Source organism: Ptychodera flava, chromosome 1, assembly GCF_041260155.1.
Source record: "Ptychodera flava strain L36383 chromosome 1, AS_Pfla_20210202, whole genome shotgun sequence".
In the NCBI taxonomy this organism is placed as follows: Eukaryota; Metazoa; Hemichordata; class Enteropneusta; family Ptychoderidae; genus Ptychodera; species Ptychodera flava.
The window spans coordinates 45,921,765-45,941,396 of record NC_091928.1 but is presented as its reverse complement, the minus strand read 5'-3'; the positions used below and the strand labels follow the sequence as shown (position 1 = coordinate 45,941,396).

The 19,632-nt window shown below is 39.5% G+C and overlaps 1 protein-coding gene across 1 annotated transcript in view; it reads right to left on the bottom strand.

Moving 5' to 3' along the window:
- LOC139139073 (netrin receptor UNC5B-like) overlaps positions 1 to 19,632 on the bottom strand; it is a 40,457-nt gene that overhangs the window by 3,570 nt on the left and 17,255 nt on the right. Inside the window, exons 3-5 of the mRNA XM_070707810.1 lie at positions 14,345 to 15,151; positions 13,170 to 13,307; positions 11,679 to 11,843 (exon numbers count right to left, since the gene is read on the bottom strand). Of these exons, the coding sequence (XP_070563911.1) occupies positions 11,679 to 11,843; positions 13,170 to 13,307; positions 14,345 to 14,854 (813 nt within the window). The 5' untranslated portion in view covers positions 14,855 to 15,151. The remainder of the gene's footprint in view (positions 1 to 11,678; positions 11,844 to 13,169; positions 13,308 to 14,344; positions 15,152 to 19,632) is intronic.

Below are 19,632 nucleotides of genomic sequence, written 5' to 3'. Positions count from 1 at the left end.
ACAAAATCCGCCACAAAATGGAAAGAAACCACTAAGTATCGAGAAAAAAGTTTCATGTCCGGTTTATTTCAGTTAAAAAAATGCGTAACACGTAGGAAATGTCTCGCAATGTCAACAGTTCGGAACAACTACATTTCATTTACAAACCAGGTCGACTGTCATGGCCGTCTCGCTTCAGGACGGCCGGAGGTCAAATATCAACAGTTTAAAGGGGCTTTTTGGCAGTCAAACGCTTGAAAATTCACAAAATACACTTCAATTTAACCGAATCCTTACAAATTCTCAATCTTGCATGTTTTGGACTTCGAAAACCTTAACCTCGGGTTCCATGTCGAGAGTTAGGCATCACACAGTGCCGCCATCTTGGCCGCCGATACGTTCGAAGTTCACTATCGCGATCGATTTGGTCACCAAATCGCGTCATTTTTCCATAAAATATTCTCAAAAAAACTGTAAAATCTATCATTTCTATCACCCAGAGGGCAGTAGCTTGGCATAATATAGTTGTCTTCCGTGTCTACGGCATGGTAAAGCTTTCAAAACGTACGTACGTGTTTCGTTCAATGCACTGTGGCCGTATCCATATCCGCGTACGGGTGAAACTGCAGACCTGATTAAATATTCATGAAAACCGCTGACCTCTTTTGAAGAAAGTTCGCATAAATTACTGGAATTTTCGATTGTTAGGCTGCATGATGTCATTATTTTAGTCCTTATATGGTACTAAACTGGGTTCAAAGGGTCAGGAATACCCTCCTTCTGGCTGAGTTCGGCAATGCATAGCTAAGTTAGGCATAAGCATAGAACGCAATCACTGTCGGTTTATATACCGACGTGGCGCTGAGAGCGAGAATGCCGTGTCGTTTATAAACCGACGCGGCACTTTAAGGGTTAAAGTACGGGGTCGCTAAGGTTTACTGGGATGTGTTTTACGTGTTCAGCAGCTTCGCAAGGTGTACACCAGCAACAGATATTGCTGCGTCCCAAGGGACGCGTGGTTTAGTTTTGAGGGGTCCTGCGTCCGGTTTTATGCGTAAAGGACGCAGAAATGCGCGTCATGTAAAACCCTGATATCAGATATAATCAGACATTACATAACGCTTAGTCAACAACTTCAGATACCAATAGCTTGGCCGGTACCATTAGGGGACGTTTCCATCTAAAAAACAGTGCATATTCAATGCACATTCACCCCTTGAAATAGGGGTTCAAGGGGTATGGAGCTCCTAATTAAAGTTATTTGCCATCTCGTAAGCTGTTTGCAATATGTGATTAGAGATAGCGATTAAGTGGGTGTACAGGGAAGACATCCTGCCTTACACACTTCACTCATACAGATAATCGTTCGCCTTGAACTTCTTTGAACATTGTACCCTAATTTTCACAGAATAGGACCTATAAATATACTACAAGCCATATGTTAGTTCAAATTAATAAAAGAAGGAACAAATTCTGATGTCCTGAAATGATAATACTGTTGTCAAGGTTTACACAGACTGAGTTTGTGCCGCTTCACTGTACAATACCTTGGCATAAAGTAGTACCGGCTAAGCTATTGGTATCTGAAGTTGTTGACTAAGCAAGTTGTTGACTAAGCGTTATGTAATGTCTGATTATATCTGATATAACTAAGTTAGATTGCATATTATCAGTGCAGAAAGAGCCCAAAAAAGTGTACTGTTTTTTAGATGCGAGCATCCCGTCATGCTACTTTATGCCAAGTAGCTTCAGCTCTTTTCTTTTTAACCTGTCTGCTTGACAGCATTATCATTTCAGGATATCAGACTTTGTTCCTAGTTTTATTAGGCCCCCAAAATAATAGGTTTGTTTCTGGTCATTGACATGCGACAAAAATGATGCGGTGACATGATTTTTGTTTTCAATTTGTTTTAAATTTTTGGTGGAATTTGATACAATTTCCCGTTTTCCATAGGGGCAAATGAAAATCAGAACAAAAAAAAAAGTTGATGCGCACACTTTGAAATGATGCACGCAATGACCAGAAACAAATCAATTTTTGGGGTGGCCTTAATTTGAACTAAATTATGGCTTTCAATATATTTATAGGTCTTATTCTGTGAAAATTAGGGCACAATATTCAAAGAAGTTCAAGGCGAACAATTATCTGTATGAGTGAAGTGTATAAGGCACAGACTCCTGTAATCACTATCTCTAATCACATAATGCAAACAGCTTACAAGATGGCAGACAACTTTAATTAGGATGTAAAAACCCAAACAATCCTTTGTTCTCCTCTGGGTATTTGTGCTCTGTTTTTAGATGGGAGTGTCCCGTCATGTCAGCAAATATCCTAATGCCCGAAAATACAAGTATGCAAATTTCACCATGATTTAATGATTTCTATTTTAGTCATTCTTAGGAACCTGTAAACCAAATTTTAATGCAATAGGATCATTGGTTTTCAATAGGTTTCTGACAAAAATGGAAAAAAATAAGAAAAAAAACCATTTGAAAGAGAACACAACCAATATTGGCATCAGCATCACATCAGTACTGCCAACCCAGTGTGGCCTAAGGTATTTAATAACCAAGTATGATGATGATCAGATTGGCATTTCCTGAAATCTTGATTTTGTCCATTTTTACATTTTTTGCACCTCGAATGTTTACGATGCTGACATGTTCATTCAATGGCACAGCTACATCATATATAGCACCAATACATCAAAAATCAGCTGGACCAATGCAGCTGTTCTCAACATTTTGCTGTGGATGAACATCCGTACATACATATATACATACATTTCATTTCATAAAGGTGCGGGATTGCTGGATAGCCAAAATAGCCAGCTTTGACATATTTAGCAGCTATTCAGCTAAGAGGTTTACAGCAATGACTCAAGGGATAATTAGCGGCTATTCAGCTATTATGTTTGGGACCTAATGACGGAAACTTAATAGCTGCTTCGGGGTTGTTGAGCAGCTATTCAGCTATTCTGCTATGATACCAAAATCCTTGGCTATTCAGCTATTCAAGCTAATAGCCGTTTTTAGCCGCTATTAGCCAATGTTAGCTGGCTATTAGCTGGCTATCAGCTATTTTCTTATCAATCATATTCATGCAAAGTCACTGTCATGTTTTCCCGTATTGATTTTGCCTTGCCTAACACGCCGAATGAGGTGACATACAATTCGTACGTGTATTTTCTGACTTTTTTATTACATTTCACATTTGCTTTAAACTCGAGAAGTCTCCAAATGTCTTACGGTGCGATTACTCTTGCAATGCAGCACCTGTTTGTCGATATCTCTCTTATTTACACCTATTATTCCCACTGCCGATCTTAGTGATCTCGCAACTGCGCTTCCGCTTTTCCACATGAACTTACTGGTCGCAGTTCTTTGTCTGATTTAGAACCTGTGTAATCAGTCATTCATGTTTGTCGCCGGGATTAGTATCTGTTAAAACTGTAAAGTGGGCATAAACATTACCAATTCTCATGTACAGCGTGACTTTTGGCGTGATTGTACCCTTCGCTTATCAGTACCATTTCCTCCGTAGAGCCCCGCTTGACAAGAAATGCACAATGCAATTAGGTATTTCTGAAGTACCGAACATTTGATATTACTTTCTTGGTTCTACCCATATTCTTGCACATCTTTCATTTAATACAGAGGCCAAGCCAAAACAACAGCTTATCGTCCAAACGCTTGTGTACTTGTCAGTTGTGGGAAGTCTTCTACAAACAATTTTTGTGTTCAGCTGCAAACTGACATGCATATTTAATAAGTTTTGAACAAAAGACAATGCAAAACCCGTCACTGGTATTTGATTAGCGTCTGCGTGAATGTCGGTACAATTAATCACATGAAACTTTTTTAGACACAAGCAATCACATGAAACCTTTTCAAACAGAGACTAACTGACCATAACTACTCTACCGCTCAACCAGCCATGTGACTTAATACATTTCTTGGTCCTACAAATTGCAAGATTCCCTGATCATTTCGTTTCATGCCAGTGAATGAAATCCTCAATACGTACAATTTGTGATTTCTTCAGCTCTCAATGCAGAAAAAATGCCATGTGCGGTGGTTAGTAGAAACTTACACTTGCATGAAAAAAATATCTTCCATAAAGAACTCAATACTACGTTCTTGGTTCTACAATATTTATTCAGTATATTTATGAGATGTCTAATTCTTTGTACACCTAAGTGAAAGTCACGCTCGTAACTTCCTTGGTAATAAGTAGTTGTCAGGCTTTTTCAGACAAGTCCACTGCTTAGCTTGTAGCCAGCTAATAGCTAGCTAAGAGTGGCTATTAGCGGCTAAAAACGGCTAATAGCTTGAATAGCTCAATAGCCAGCCCATTTAGGCCGCGGGAGTTGTTAGCTGGTAGCCAGCTAATAGCTAGCTAAGAGTGGCTATTAGCGGCTAAAAACGGCTAATAGCTTGAATAGCTCAATAGCCAGCCCATTCCGACTGCGGGAGTTTTTAGCTGGTAGCCAGCTAATAGCTGGCTAATAACAGCTAATAGCGGCTAAAAACGGCTAATAGCTTGAATAGCTCAATAGCCGGCCCATTTCGGCATCAGGAGTTTGTAGCTGGTAGCCAGCTAATAGTAAGCTAAGAGTGGCTATTAGCGGCTAAAAACGACTAATAGCTTGAATAGCTCTATAACCGGCCCTAAAATAATCATTTATATTTAGCTGAATAGCTACCTACTACGTTTATTAGCAGCTAAAAGTGTCCTGTGGAAATTAATAATAGCTTCAATAGCCACAAACAGCTAAATATAAGCTATTCTTATGGCTAACGTAGCTATTAGCTACCTAGCTATTTAGGGGGCTATTCAGCTATCCAGCAATCCCGCACCCCACTCTTTCATTTTACAGCTTTTAACCTCCAACAGCAGACCAACCTATAAATATCTGCTTGTTCAACTTGATACTGCTGGTTATAATAATATAAACAAGAGTTAATTACATTCTAATTAAAGTAAACATGCCTTGCTTATTAATCTCACATCATAAGTAAAACAGCATGTCTGTCAGGTTATAAAGAAACTTCATCTGTCACTGTAAATCTTTTTTACCTCTATTTTCGTTCTATTAACTGAGAACATTTAAACTTTCAAATTATCATTGCTACTTTTTCACAAATTAAGTCAGTCCTGAATGAGTTGAGACTGTAGGTAGAGAAAAGCACACTAAAGAGAGAAAAATGTTCGCAACCTAAGAAGTTCAAGGTCATGAATCATATACAGAATCATGTAACACTTTGATCACACTGTTTACACAGATTGCATAATTGCTATAAATAGCACACAAGGAATCCTATAGCTCAGATTTACCGTAAAGACCCTATCACTTTGACCTCTCTTTTAATTCAACCACCCTATTTTTTCCTCAAAATGTAATTTTACTTTATCCTCACATTTTGCACAAAGTTTAACAGCAAAAGTTGTTTGGTGTAATAAATTTAATAACACATGAAAGGGTGGGCAAGATCACGATGCCTGCATTCAGTTGGATGCTCATGATGGTAATATTGATGATGCCCGAGCTGAATATTACCACAGGGCAAAGAAAACAGTCCCCTGGGGTGGGGAGGGAGGGGTTTTTGTGCAACGGTTTACCTTATTTGATTTTATTAATTTTGACTGTGATATTTCAAATAAAGAGTTCAACTCCACACCGTCTGACTGCTTTATATATTACCGACAAGTCCTTATCTCCTCTCCAACTTGTGTATACACCACTACAATTGCTCCGAAAACATTGCCAACTTGCTAATCTGCTGTCCGTATCAGCGGCTTAAAGGCAGGGGGAGCCTATAAATACCCCCTATCTCCCTGGGGATTCATAATCCAACATGAGTGGCACATGGTAACAACGTCCACGAATGCTCCCGAAAATCTGGATCTTTCAACAACCATGGTGTAAATTAAAGCACTGTTCCAACATATTACGTTTTGTGAATACTTGTGGCATCACCCTGTTGGCGAAATTCTCTCATTTTTTCCATTTTAAGTTGATTTTTTATGCCAAAACTGCTTCGATGCTGTGTTCGAAGCGTCCAACAAACAATAGATGAAAGCATTCAAACAGCTGCCAATCACGAGGGGACGCGCAAAGGTGCAAACGATCAAACATTTGTTGTGTACATCGGATCGATTACGATGTCAACAATGAATAAACGATTCTTACTACTGAACGAAAAAACTTGACCAACGGTTACTGAACACGCGCCTCAATGAATTCAGACACAAACGGACAACTTCATGGTTTCAAGCAGATTGCCTCTCCCTTTTTGTTCGTTGATATGTGTACCTGTAGGCCTATGAATGGGTGATGTGTGTGTTGACCTGCAGTACGATATTTTACGATAGATCGCTTTTGGAAGTGTGTTGTGGCCTAGCCCTGCGTACGATGACGTGTATTCCCGGCGTTATACGGCCTCCCATCACAGCTCTGCTGATTACCATGGACAAAACCGGCAACATGCGGATCCAATTTGGACGGAGCACGAAAAACTACTTTCTAACTGTTTTCGGCCGAAATCAACTCGATTCCGATCTACATGTATGCAGCCTACCCAAACCACTCAACCGCTCACAGACTGCAAAAAAATGCTCCGTTGTTTGCTCGCGATGCACGGTCAATGGCTCATGCAGTGGACGGGCATTGGATACGTTCATGCCACGATTACATGTATACAGGTGCCCATGAGCTTCATTATTTCCTGTCGGGTCGGGGCGATGAAACTAAATCGTGATTGATTCATCTCTGTCGGATTTGACCAAAAAGAGACACTTGACATAGATTATGGCATCAAATGTTGACCGTTCAGACTGAAACATGATAAAAGGTCTGAAGATCGCCGTGATCGGTGATGTCGTTCTTCTCTATACGTTTTTCTGAGCTAGTTTTTTACAAAATTGTTCGAGTATTAGCTGACGTTTTTTTGAAAACTTAATCAACTTTTCTTTCCCAACCAGGGCACAACATTACCTTTTTTACTTTCATGGTAACCTAGGATGAATTAAATCGCAGATTAATAGACTCTTATGTTCTTCCTCGATTGTCTGTGACTGATTTTGCTATCCCAATATCGATATTGCGTTCGCACTCGGGTGTCTTGAAGCTTACGTCATTCACTGAAATAGTTTTCGGACAAACTCAAGAAATTCGACAACTACTAACGAATAGTCGGCAAAATTTACAGAGACAAGCAATAATAATTATGGTAATTTTACCGTCTTTTTTACCATTTTTGCCGTCTTTAGATAAGCGGACTCGCTTGACGGAAACAGTATATAACGATCTGAGTTCCCATATTTTTACCCTACCGTGCGAGTTTAGTATTCGAATGAGTGAGATCATAATCTTACGCTGTTCCGAGTGCTCTGGAGATTTTTTATAATATACAATAAATTGACCTTATCAAAATTACTCTGTTTTACATTGCTTGGATATTGATATTTTTTCCGTACGTTTTGACTGTTGATTTGAAGTCTTTTGATTCTCCATTGGCAGCAGCACATGTACGGTTACAACCGCCATGTGATGACCAGAGTGTGATTGTAAAGTTGTCGGGAAGTTGTTCAGAAGAAAAATCATTTTGTATTTAGAGGCTTCAGTTCGGGATTTTTCAAGATAAACAAATCATTATACATTTCCTACATCTTTGAAACGGGGATTACGGTAATTTGATGAATGTGACGAAAATTTTGTGAACGTCTTTGCAATGTGCTCCCACGATGAGTGTGAACTGATTCTTTGTCAGTAAAAATCGTCAGAAATGGTCCAGTGACCGTGATAAAATAAACACAGATGTAAAACCATTGCGAGGAAGATAGTAAGAAATTCACATTGCAATATTTGCTGTCGTATTTCTCAGCAGGAATAATAAGTTTTTACACGTTGTGTATAAGAACAGCAAGCAGGTGTTCGGCGGTCAATTGCTTCTATCATAATGATCTTGATCGCAGCTATTTGGCGAGAAGACAGCGGGTACTTATAATCTCGCAAAATTATTGATATCATGTCTTTGTGTTGACAATTTTCGATCGGAGGCAGCTCAAATCAACAGCCGTGATATATTCGGAATCGTGTTCTCACTGGACACCGAACTGCCTGCTATCAACAGTACGTTATGTACCATCGGCGGTAATACATTGGTCGTAATCTTGTCTAATTCTGCCCCGCCGTTTGTACCGTCCAGAAATTTCAAAGCTAGATTTTTTCACCCTGACATATAATACAGCGACCTTGCACACTAATGATCATTCCACTGTTTCTGTTGGGGTTTGTTGGTTTTTTAATTTGCTCCGTGGCCCCGGTAAGATTTTTTCAATACGATACACAGTTTGAAATTTTTTCAACGTAAATTTAGTATATTCCCAGTTTGTGGAGTAAAGTTTTCGAGAGTGAAAGTTTTTGAGTTGACGCTGATTGAGTAGACGTCGAGCCCGGCACAGTTGACTGGGACCCGGTCGGTTTGGGGTCGTTTAGTCCAGAAACCTGCAGCAGAGTTCTGTATGATCACCGTTCGGCATTTGGGTAATTTTTTGGTCAAAGTAATGCAGTAACAATGTACGCCAGATTCTTTGTGTTGTTTTTGTCACAACCGTAATACGCGTATACGGACGGTTTTCGATTAAAAACGGTAGTAATATCCAGTGCTCGTAAATGCGTGCAAAATTTATTCAGTGACTGTTTACGCAGCAGTCGTAAATACGACTAGGATTTACAACCACGTAACAACTGTAAACACCGCATCAACAGTCCATACGAAAATTTTGTGCTGAATCGAGGGATATAACAATTGTGGTAGAAAAGGTCAGTCCATCATCCGTCAAAGTTGTTGATCGGAAAAATCTTCACTGAGCGCCAACTACATGAGTGGCTGTTATAGTTGTACACGTAGTTCTATTGGCTTTCCACTGTCCCTTGTTACGAGTATTTTTCAAAGTGCGTCAAGCTACGAATATTTTCATGTACTGAGTTACAGACATCGGTGAAGTACCGGGTACATTGATTTTGTTCAAAACCACTGCCTGTTTGTTCCTCGTGTTGTTTTTTGTGTCCCTAACGTCGACTGGCTCTATGTGCGTACAAACATAGCAGTCGGGATTAAGATTTCCTGGATAAATAGATTTATTCCGCCTCTGACGCAAAGATACACAATGTTTTACATGTGCCACTCCTAGGCCCTGGGATCGATTTCCATACCTTTAAGTGAATGAGTCAACACCACAGCCATCCAACACGCATTAAAATAAGGAAGGGTTGAAGATCTCGGACACAGTGTCAAAAAAAAAGTCAAAGCTCGAAAGCCATAACCTCAAAATGTCGGGCTAAATTGAACACTTTACAGCCAAGACCTCACGACCGGTCGTTGAGAAAAATTACCTGGGAAAAAAGTCAAAGCTTGAAAGCCTTAACCTCATGACCGATTGTTGAGAAAAATGTTGAGAAAATTCAACACTTTACAGCCACGACCTGGGCGATCGGTTGTGGAGAGAAAATATTGGGAAAAAATCGAAACCTGAAATCTACGACCGTGGACGCTTAAAATATTCTCGTGGAGAGAAATTGAAGCTCCTTGTCTGTGATGAAATCTACTAGGCTACCGTCCGACCGATCAGGAGAAAAAATGTAGAAAAGTTAAAAAAGTCAATAACAACAGCTATGTGGAGAGTCAGCTCAGAAAAAAAAAAAAATAAATCTGGATGGCCTGAAGGAGAACAGCAACGTTACAAAATTTTTGATGACATAGATTAAGTTCCTGACTGCATTTTCCTACCCTAGGACTTTAAAAAGCTAAGTCCATGCTTTTAGCTCATTCATATTATGTGCTGCTGTCGTTGAGTTGTGTGTTTGAAGAATGATAATGGTGGAAAGTGCATAACAATAAAGCGAAAATATATACAAGTCAGCGTGAACCCTTTGTTGTGCCATGCAACAACCTAAACGCAGCCGCTGACGTTTTTACAGACAGAATACATAGACGATGTATCAAATACCATGAAATCGTTTTTATTGAAAAGGCGTGCTTGCAGTACCAGCACCTTAACAAACAAAAAACTGAATAAAAAGTTGATGATTTTATCCATCTAGTTCTCGGAAACTGAAGCAAGGGCTGTCCGTCTATGGATGCGGAACGGAAAAAACACACCCACATTTTAAAACGAGAACAGGAAAGAAAATGTAAGCAAATTCGTAAGCCTGGTAATACTCAGGGGTAATACTCAGGGGTAATACTAGGAAGTCTAAGTCTTGTTTCCTCGCCATCAAGATGTTTTGTTGATACAATGTGCACATGGTGGAGGTTCTTTGGAATACCGGTAGGTGAGAACTTCATTGGTATGGATAGTCGCTGATGTATTAGCGGGGAGGCCGGGCAAACGAGTCGGTCACAGTCGATGACGGTGTGCTACGTTTACGATAGACGCTAGATGTACGGTGACGATGGTGGCATCGAATAATATGGATAGTGTATAATACTGGCATACACGATGACATCAATCTATATTGAGCTGCCTGCAGCGGTGTTCGTTCGGTTGATGCTGTCCGAGCCTCGCTACAAGAGAAAAAAAATTCTCCTTGTCTGTGGCTGAAGAAGCTACCACCTCGATTGATCAAGGAGGTTTGTGTAGATGCATGTGCAGGATGCGAGAGGCAGGAAACGTGATACCTATACCTCACCTTTCATCTCTTTCTATGCAGAATTTTCAGAAGTTTTGTTAATGTTCTCAGACTCATCGTTAGCAGCTTTTTGTGACAAAAAGGATTCAAATTGAATCCTTGTTTTGATTTTGTAGGATTGATTAAAACCAGTCGTGTAGCGTGCTCATATAAAACGTTTGCTCATTTTGAGCATGATGTATGAACTTTGACGTTATATAACATCAAACACATCATGGGAAATATAAACAGGTTTGAGGTCAAAAGGTTCTACTTCCGACTTCCGCTCTCACGGACGACATCAGACCATGACCGACTAAAAATGTAGGTTAATTTTCTGGCTCAAGATGACCATTTTAGACGGCGTACTTTGGCATGTACAGTTCATCGGTATAGCGATGCTTTTGGTAGTCGTTAAATTTCGATTGACTTCTATATCTGCTCAGATTTGCGTTTTTTTGTGACACTGTGTCTGTGATCTTCAACCCTTTCCTTATTTTACTACGTGTGTGACGGCTGTGGTGTTGACTTAATCAATTAATCCGCTGATACGGACAGCGGATTAGCAAGTTGGCAATGTTTTCGGAGCAATTACAGTGGTGTATACACAAGTTGGAGAGGAGATAAGGACTTGTCGGTAATATATAAAGCAGTCAGACGGTGTGGAGTCGAAATCTTTATTTGAAATACCAAAGTCAAAATTAATAAAATTACTCGTAGTAATAAAGAAAGCAGTCAGACGGTTTAGAGTTGAACTCTTTATTTGAAATATCACAGTCAAAATTAATAAAATCAAATAAGGTAAACCGTTGCACAAAAAACCCCTCCCTCCCCACCCCAGGGGACTGTTTTCTTTGCCTGTGGTATTACTGTCAAGAGCACTACCAGTCCTCTTGAGTGGGTGTTATAAATTGTGAGCTTGCCTTTGCAATCATGCATTATTATGTAACTATGGTATAAATAAAAGCTGGTGCTGACTTGCAATGAAATTTATAGTTAATGCAATTTACTTTGGAAACCTACCTGAGGTACTCTTACAGAAGCATTTATGTAAACATGATCACTTTTATCATGCTCCGGTTGAGTTACCCTTACAGTCAATCGTAACCGTCCGCTAGCTTTCTGTCTGGTTATGATTATGGTTTGGTGGCAGGTTTGATGATCCAGTATTCGATTCATTTGAATGCGCTGGAATAAAAAAAATTGAAAAAATTATTGAAAGACTGGCATTATGTGGAATTTGTATTTTATCACAGATGTAATTTGTGAATATGCCTATCTGGCACCCATAGATCTTCACCTTCCCCAAGCCAATCAGCTGTTCTATCTTTGACCTTTACAAATCTGGCCCTGGGCAATCAGCTGACTTTTGCACATGGCACTTTGCATCAATGAACCTATGTCTCGTACCTTTCATTCATTTATTCATTCATTCATTCATTCATTCATTCATTCATTCATTCATTCATTCATTCGTTCATTTGTTCATTCGTTCATTCAGCTGCTGGATTCACGTCACACCAGCTGCAGTCATGCAATCCCACCACAATCCCCTTAAACTCTACTTCCCTTTCTCACCAGTGTCCGGGCCTTAGATTCCATCCTGACTCTCATTTCTTGGGAACACCACTACTTTTCTCACATTTTGGCCCGGCAGGATGGTTACACCCTCAAGGTTGTCACCAGACCTTGACCTAAAGGTCACCAACGACCTCTTGCTTGGTTGCATGACTGAAGGCCCCCTCCCTTATGTCCGTATGTTTGTTAAACATTTTTACTGTAGGTTATTTTGCTGTTAGTATTATTGGACCGTGTTTAGTCTTGTAACTTTCATAGCACTGAGCTTTTTTTTATTTCTTGAGATTTGCCAATTATTTTACCATACCTTGGCAGTGGTGTGTTCACGAAACTATCAAATATTGCAAATATTGTGGTGTTCATGTGTTATATCTTTCTATTGAACATTGTACAGATGTCAGACAGAGGTGAAGTTTGATTTCTGAATTCCTATTTGACACCCTGATTCTGACTTAGATTGTCAATTAAGTGAACATTCATGGTACTCAAGACTGACTTTTGATAAAAAAAAAATTAAGAATATAAATTTGTGCATATTTTGAAACATAGACCTGCCTTAGCCAAGTGGAAACGCAATTTGACAAGTGAAGCTTTCAGAGAAAATGATGCTTTGTCCAAGACTAACTACGAAATGAAAGTTGTTGTAAATATGTGTTCCAGAATTAAATTATTTTTAAGCACTCATTTATTCTGCCTGTAATCTTATGTTTGTTAGGCTTAACATCACAATAGGGGTGCTCGAGCCTTTAGGTTTGCGCAAGGAAAGATTGGAATTGTGTTGATGACCGGCTTCACAGGCTTCATGTATGGTAACTTTTACTGATCAGGGCATAACAAAATTTTTTAGCGTGAAGACAGTGCTTCTTGTAACAAGTCATGATGGCTGCTGGAATACAAGGTTCTATCTAGTTATTATATACAAATGTGAAATTTTACCAGTACTGGTTTCAAAGGCTGCCACTCATTGTTACATTCCACTGTAACTTGTACATCTCCACCTGCCGTATATGCAGTAAACAGATGAGGTGCATCAACTTCTGTTCCACCCAACCGCCTTTCAGTTTCCAGCACTTCCTGTACACAGCACAAATGAACGTAATATGAAACAACTTTTGTGTTGAAACTCTTTTGGGAAAATAAGGTATGAACAGAAAGTGCTCCTGTGTTTCTGTATATATTGCAGTTTGTCGGGAAATTGAAACTTTCACACCAAAATTTCAACTTCATTGAAATTGTTATGATCAGCATTGATCAGCATTGTCTTTCTTCATGAAAAATAAGTTGGCACCCAAACATTTACTACTGTAAAATCCTTATCTTCCAATTTCTTAACCAATTTTGATCATTCAAGTGTCATTTTGCTTCTTTTGCCATTCTCTATCCAACAATTTTTTTGATAATGGAAAGTATTTTGAAAGTGCTATTTTTTTCAGCACATTTCACACACAGTTGACTTTTAAAAATATTTCTGACAAAATCTCTTGTCAGCAGATGCATCAGTGTGTGGTTGTCTGTGTTTTCTTTTGTGATAAACTTTCTACACTCACTGTAGAAAGTTTGGTACCAGAGAAACAAACTACCTAACAATTACCAATAATTATGGTTGATTAGAAAAGAATTGTAAATATTTTAGATTCTGCATATTGGCCCTGAGCTGCATAATACATTCAGGAGCTCTCTATATTGTAATGTTTATAAATCTTTGCATGTTGACAAATCATAGGATAGGTATAACAGGTGTGGTGACTATGATCACATCATGAAAATATACTTTGTTGATGTATTGTTGTTAGAGGATGAACAGCAAACAGCTTTTGCTCTATCAGTTTCCACTTTTCCATTTTATAATTGTGTTACCGGTATATCACTTTTGCAGAAATCAAGGTTTATCAATTATCAAAAGTATGTGCAGACTTATCATGAAAGTAGCTTATATATGTAAACCACTTTGTAATATTTTGCTGCAGATGTAAAATGCAGGTTTATCAGAGGACATAGAGCTCAGCTCACACAAATTTGCCAAAACATGATAAAACGGGCTGAAATGATTCTATAAACCAAAACCATATATCAAATGAAAGTGTTGTTTGCCTAATCAGATGAACCCCTACCTGTTGACTGTAATAATCTAGACACCAGATTCGTATCTTTACTTCTTCTTCATCATGAAGATCTGCAAAGATCATAAACTTTAGTTTTTTAGCAAAGACGCTTTCTCCTTTCACAGTGTAGTCTGAAAAGTGATTTAACAGCATGAGACATCGGCCTTCAGTATATAGGAACATTCCATCTTCAGTATTGGACAAGTCAGTGAATTCGTGAGACTGGCCATCTGTTCTGTCGGAATTTGAAATTAGTGGCTTCAATTTGTAGCCTTGGCCACTGGCAGAATGAGGGAAACTCAACAGAACACTCTTCTTGAAAGAGAGACCATGAGGATGACATGTTACAACTGGACTGACAAGAGACTCCCCTTCTGCCAGTTTAGGAGCACTTTCATGCGTGTAATTTAGCTGAATACTGATCTCCTGCTCTCGTCCCATTTCAATTGCTCCAGGAGGTACAAAGAGTTCCACACTTGTTCCAGGAATGGTTAGATACCCGCCTCTTGAATCAAACATTCCAGTGGTGTAGTTTCCTTTAGAAAAGTTCAGCGGCCATTCATCAGTCAACTTCACTGTCTCAAGGTGAACACCATCAAAGTGGTACTGGGTAGTATTTATGACTCAATTCCACATCCATATGTTCATATTCGTTTGGAGTTGGGGAAGTTTCTGTCTCATTCTTAAGCGAAGGATTTCTTCTTCAAACTGCACTTTTTCAAAGTCACATTCAATTGGAGTTCGGGGAAGTTTCTGTCTCATTCTTGAGCGAAGGATTTCTTCTTTTAACTGCATTTTTTCAAAGGGCTCATCGATCTGGTGAGGGGTAATATTAGAAAAAATTCAGTAAATTCTCCATCTCATTCAAACAAATAATGAACATTACCTATTCACCTAGCAATATCATCAGCTATGATTAAAACAACATGGCTAAATCCCCAACTCAAAAAAGGTTATTCAACAGCTGAACTTAATTATAGGAATTTTCTAATTGTGATCCCTTCGCACACTATGCATTGGCAGAATTAGTGGCCTTGCAGCCAAATAAGGCTGCATTCACAAACGACTCTGGAGGGGGCTGGAGATTCTAAGAAGTGTTTGCAGATTTTTTCAATGCCGCCCCCTAATAAACTCGCTATTCATGCTCCTAATTCGATGTTTGTAACAATTGTTCAGATGTAGTAACACTGACTACAAAAGCGCCATAAATCAATGGCATTTGATGAACCTTAAGGAAAGCCAATGAAGAATTACATTGTGATGCCAAAACAAACAGGCAAGTTCTCGCTATGCTTACATAAATCCGAGTCTACCCCCTGTTGTAGACGACAATATGCGTTGAAACTGTGACTGTATAGCCAGCAATAGAGCTTGCTTAGTAGCTTGTTACATCTTACTGATTCTCTCTGCTTTTTTGTGGTGTCATGTTATCAGTTCGAAGTTGGGTGCCTGATTCAAACACGGTCAGGCAAAAGTAACACAATTATAAGGATTTGGTAATAAACCTGTATGGTACCCGTTTAATGGTTATTTTGTTAATATTTAAATGTAAAGTCATGAACGGAGGTTGATAATATGTTTATGCATACCCAACAGTATTTTTGTCTACATGACCCATCGTACTTTAAAAATAAACTCCTGAAAATAATGTCAAAAGTTACAGCTATTTGGGGTATAGCTGTTTTTTAGTGTGACATGACAAAGATTATGATGGTATTGTCAATCTCATGGCAGTGTGTTAATTGGGGCCGGCAAGGCTGGTATACTTATGTTGAAGGGGTGTAAGGAAGACTGGAGGCAGAGAGTACCGGTACTGTAAATCTAAAATGCTACTGTATTCCACAATACACAACACTACAGTATACCGGTAGAAGCTGCATTATGACTAGCTGAAGTCTAGCTTAAGGTAGTATGCACCTCGAAAGTGAAAGACATAAACTTTTGCTCTAACTTTCCTCAAGGAATCTTTCAATCATTCTCTTTCAAAATCAAGAATAAAAACAGGGGGTCACCATGCAAATTTTGGTACTAGAGAAACAAATTACCCAAGATTTACCGATATTAGAATTCAAAATGGACGCCATCCCTGAGTAAACTCTATGCATGGAGAAAAATAAAATTTTCAAATTTCGAAAAACCAAGCCGGTGAAAAGTCTCCTTTCACAAGAGCTTTAAAATGAACCCCCACATGTGGTATATCAGAAGAGAATTGTACAAGTTTGAGAGTCTGAATGTCTGTCCCCGAGGTGCGTTCTACCTTAAGACTAGCATGAGACTGACCAGTACATGTAGTGCCAAGACAGATATACCTGGCCTCATGAATAATAATAACATAGCATTATATCACATTGCAAAATTCCCTAAAAATTTAATAAGGAAGAGAAAATTCACAAAAAATACAAAATTGAAGATATTTCTATCAATTTTTTGGAATTTACACAACCCTGCCTTATATAACTATTAATTAAAATCAGAGGAATTTGACTAATACACTCCGAGTTCCAACCTTTTACCATTTTCATCTTTTTCACCTTCTCGCATATTTGTGACAATGTTCATTTGAACAAAGTCACTTCATCTGCACACCAAATGCTAAAATGGAAGTGTTTGATTATTGACAGACATACAGACGACAGGTATTTTTTCTAGCCTACATGTACATGAATAACTTCCATACATATGGCTAAATGGCAGCTAAAAACCAATCTGTGACTGGTCCAAGATTACAAAATAATTGCAAACTGTAAACTCTGAGTCCTGAGTTTATGGTCTTAAATTGGCCTTTTAGATACCCGGGCCCTTACCAAATCTGCTGACCGGAAGTGGCCGGTATCTGCCCGGAAAGTGCCCGGTTTTTGCCTGGTATTATTGCCCGGTTTGCGGCCGGTTATGGCCAAAAACGGTCTAAACCGGGCGCCCGTTCAGTGCCCGTGTAAAAAAATAAAGTTTATAATGGTGACTGGAAGATGACCGGTTGTGGCAAAAAAAACGGTCATAAAACGGTCATCCATTTGTTTCTGTGACCAGAAAGTGCCGGTTATGGCCAAAAACGGTCAGAAAACGGGCGCACGGCTTATGCCCGGTTTGGTGTTGGTGACCGGAAAGTGCCTGGTATTGGAAAACAAAAATGGCGCCCGTTTTATGCCCGTTTTTTTTATATGACCGGAAAGTGCCCGGTTATGGCCAAAAACGGTCAGAAAACGGGCGCACGGCTTATGTCCGGTTTTTGCGTTGGTGACCGGAAAGTGCCTGGTATTGAAAAACAAAAATGGTGCCTGTTTTATGCAGTGTTCTCACCAGAAAAAAATTTTGTGGGACATTTTGTCCCGCTGACCAAAAAAAAGCGGGACAACGGATGATTTTTGTGAGACAATATATAAATATGTTAAAAATGTCAAACTGCAAATACGAACCTTATTCTATGCATGGACAAAATAAAGGACTCAACAACTCATTCAACTTAACAACTTTTTTGTAAACATTCGGTAAACATATCAACTGATATTGAATATCAGTGCCTTTTAATGAAAAGTCTATGGGACTTTCGTTCTTTCCAGTGTGAAAGTCCATTTCGGGGCCCTCTACAATAACAGTAGTTGCTAGAGTGTCCAGCCGTTCAGCTCCCAGTTGATTCCTGTCATTAGTTACTTTTTTTTTCGCACACTAAACCCCCTTTCACAACCAGCAGAAGGAACAGGCCAAGTCAGCATTTATTTAGATCAAGAAACATATCCCTATGATGTTTGTAAACAATCATCAACTTTTGACGTGAAATTTTGGTCGCCAGCCAGGCTACAAATTTTGTCAATTGATCGAAGCATGGAAAAAGACGTCTCCATGTTCTCACGTATAAGTTCGCCTGGAATAATATACTTATCACATGCGCAAGCCAAGAATCGATATTTTTTTGCATAATAAGAGAACTTTCCTCCAACTATTCCACATTTAAACCTCGGAACTACTTTTGGAATAATATTATCAATCGGCAGTGGGCCAGTTGTCGATCATTTCCAGTCGTGGGTACTAGGTCGCGTGGGCGAGGAACAGAGCAAATGCCTGATAACATCACAGAACACGTATCTCCCGCGAAGTTTATACATGATTCCAAACATAGCAAAGACCTAAAAATTATCTTAGACAAAGTTGCGTTATTTTTCGAGAACAAAAATTCACTGAATTTCAATGGCATGAACACTATAACGTCGTTCACGTCCAGACCCTGGTTGCCATGCGGAAGTCACAGTATATAATGCTACCAGCTTCGAGTTCGTTGTTTTCGAAAAATGTTCATGTAATTCCTTAGGGATATACAAGCTTTACATTCTTGTGTTTTCGTAGTTCGGATTATTGTTGTCGTAGCCTATGAAAATATTTATCGTGCCCATGACGCCTCCAGCTTCCGCGAATTCCGTGGACATGTACCGGTATGCATGCAAGGCGAACACGTCCAGTGCGTCAGACTACCACAGTCTCGTGTGGTTCAATACACGACGGCTGCTGTGTTGTATACGTAATGCATCCACACATCGGCCATCATGTGTCGAATCACAAGTGACTGTGGCTTAAGTACGCCCTCTGACGGGTATTGCCTCCAGATTGCCTCGGTTTCAACCAGGAAGTGTAATTACTCGTGTCAATCATTTACGTCCATGGTGAAAAGTACTGGCTGCTTGATACGGCCGGCCGGCCGTACGGCTAGCACCACGAAAGTTTATAATTTCAAAGGCGCGCCACTATGGCGCGCACGCCCAAGAAATCCGCGACAAAACAGAAAAATACGCGAGAATGTCGCGGAATCGCGGCCTGGTGAAACGCTGTTTATGCCCGTTTTTTTGACCGGAAAGTGCCTGGTTATGGCCAAAAACGGTCAGAAAACGGGCGCACGGCTTATGCCCGGTTTTGCTTTGGTGACCGGAAAGTGCCTGGTATTGGAAACAAAAATGGTGCCCGTTTTATGCCCGTTTTTATGACCGGAAAGTGCCTGGTTATGGCCAAAAACGGTCATAAAACGGGCGCACGGCTTATGCCCGTTTTTTTTGTTGGTGACCGGAAAGTGCCTGGTAATGGAATAGAAAACTGGTGCCCGTTTTATGCCCGTTTTTTTCCTATGACTGGAAAGCGCCCGGCAAATTATTTTGCATGTTACTGCAACTTTGCTGAAACTACACACGCAAAATTCCTTCATAAGATTAAGTTGGCATGATTCCATAGTAGTCAGCTCCGGAATAAACTTTTACTAATTTCAGCAACAGAAAGAAAACTAAATACATTATTAAATAGATGAGAGATACTGAAAA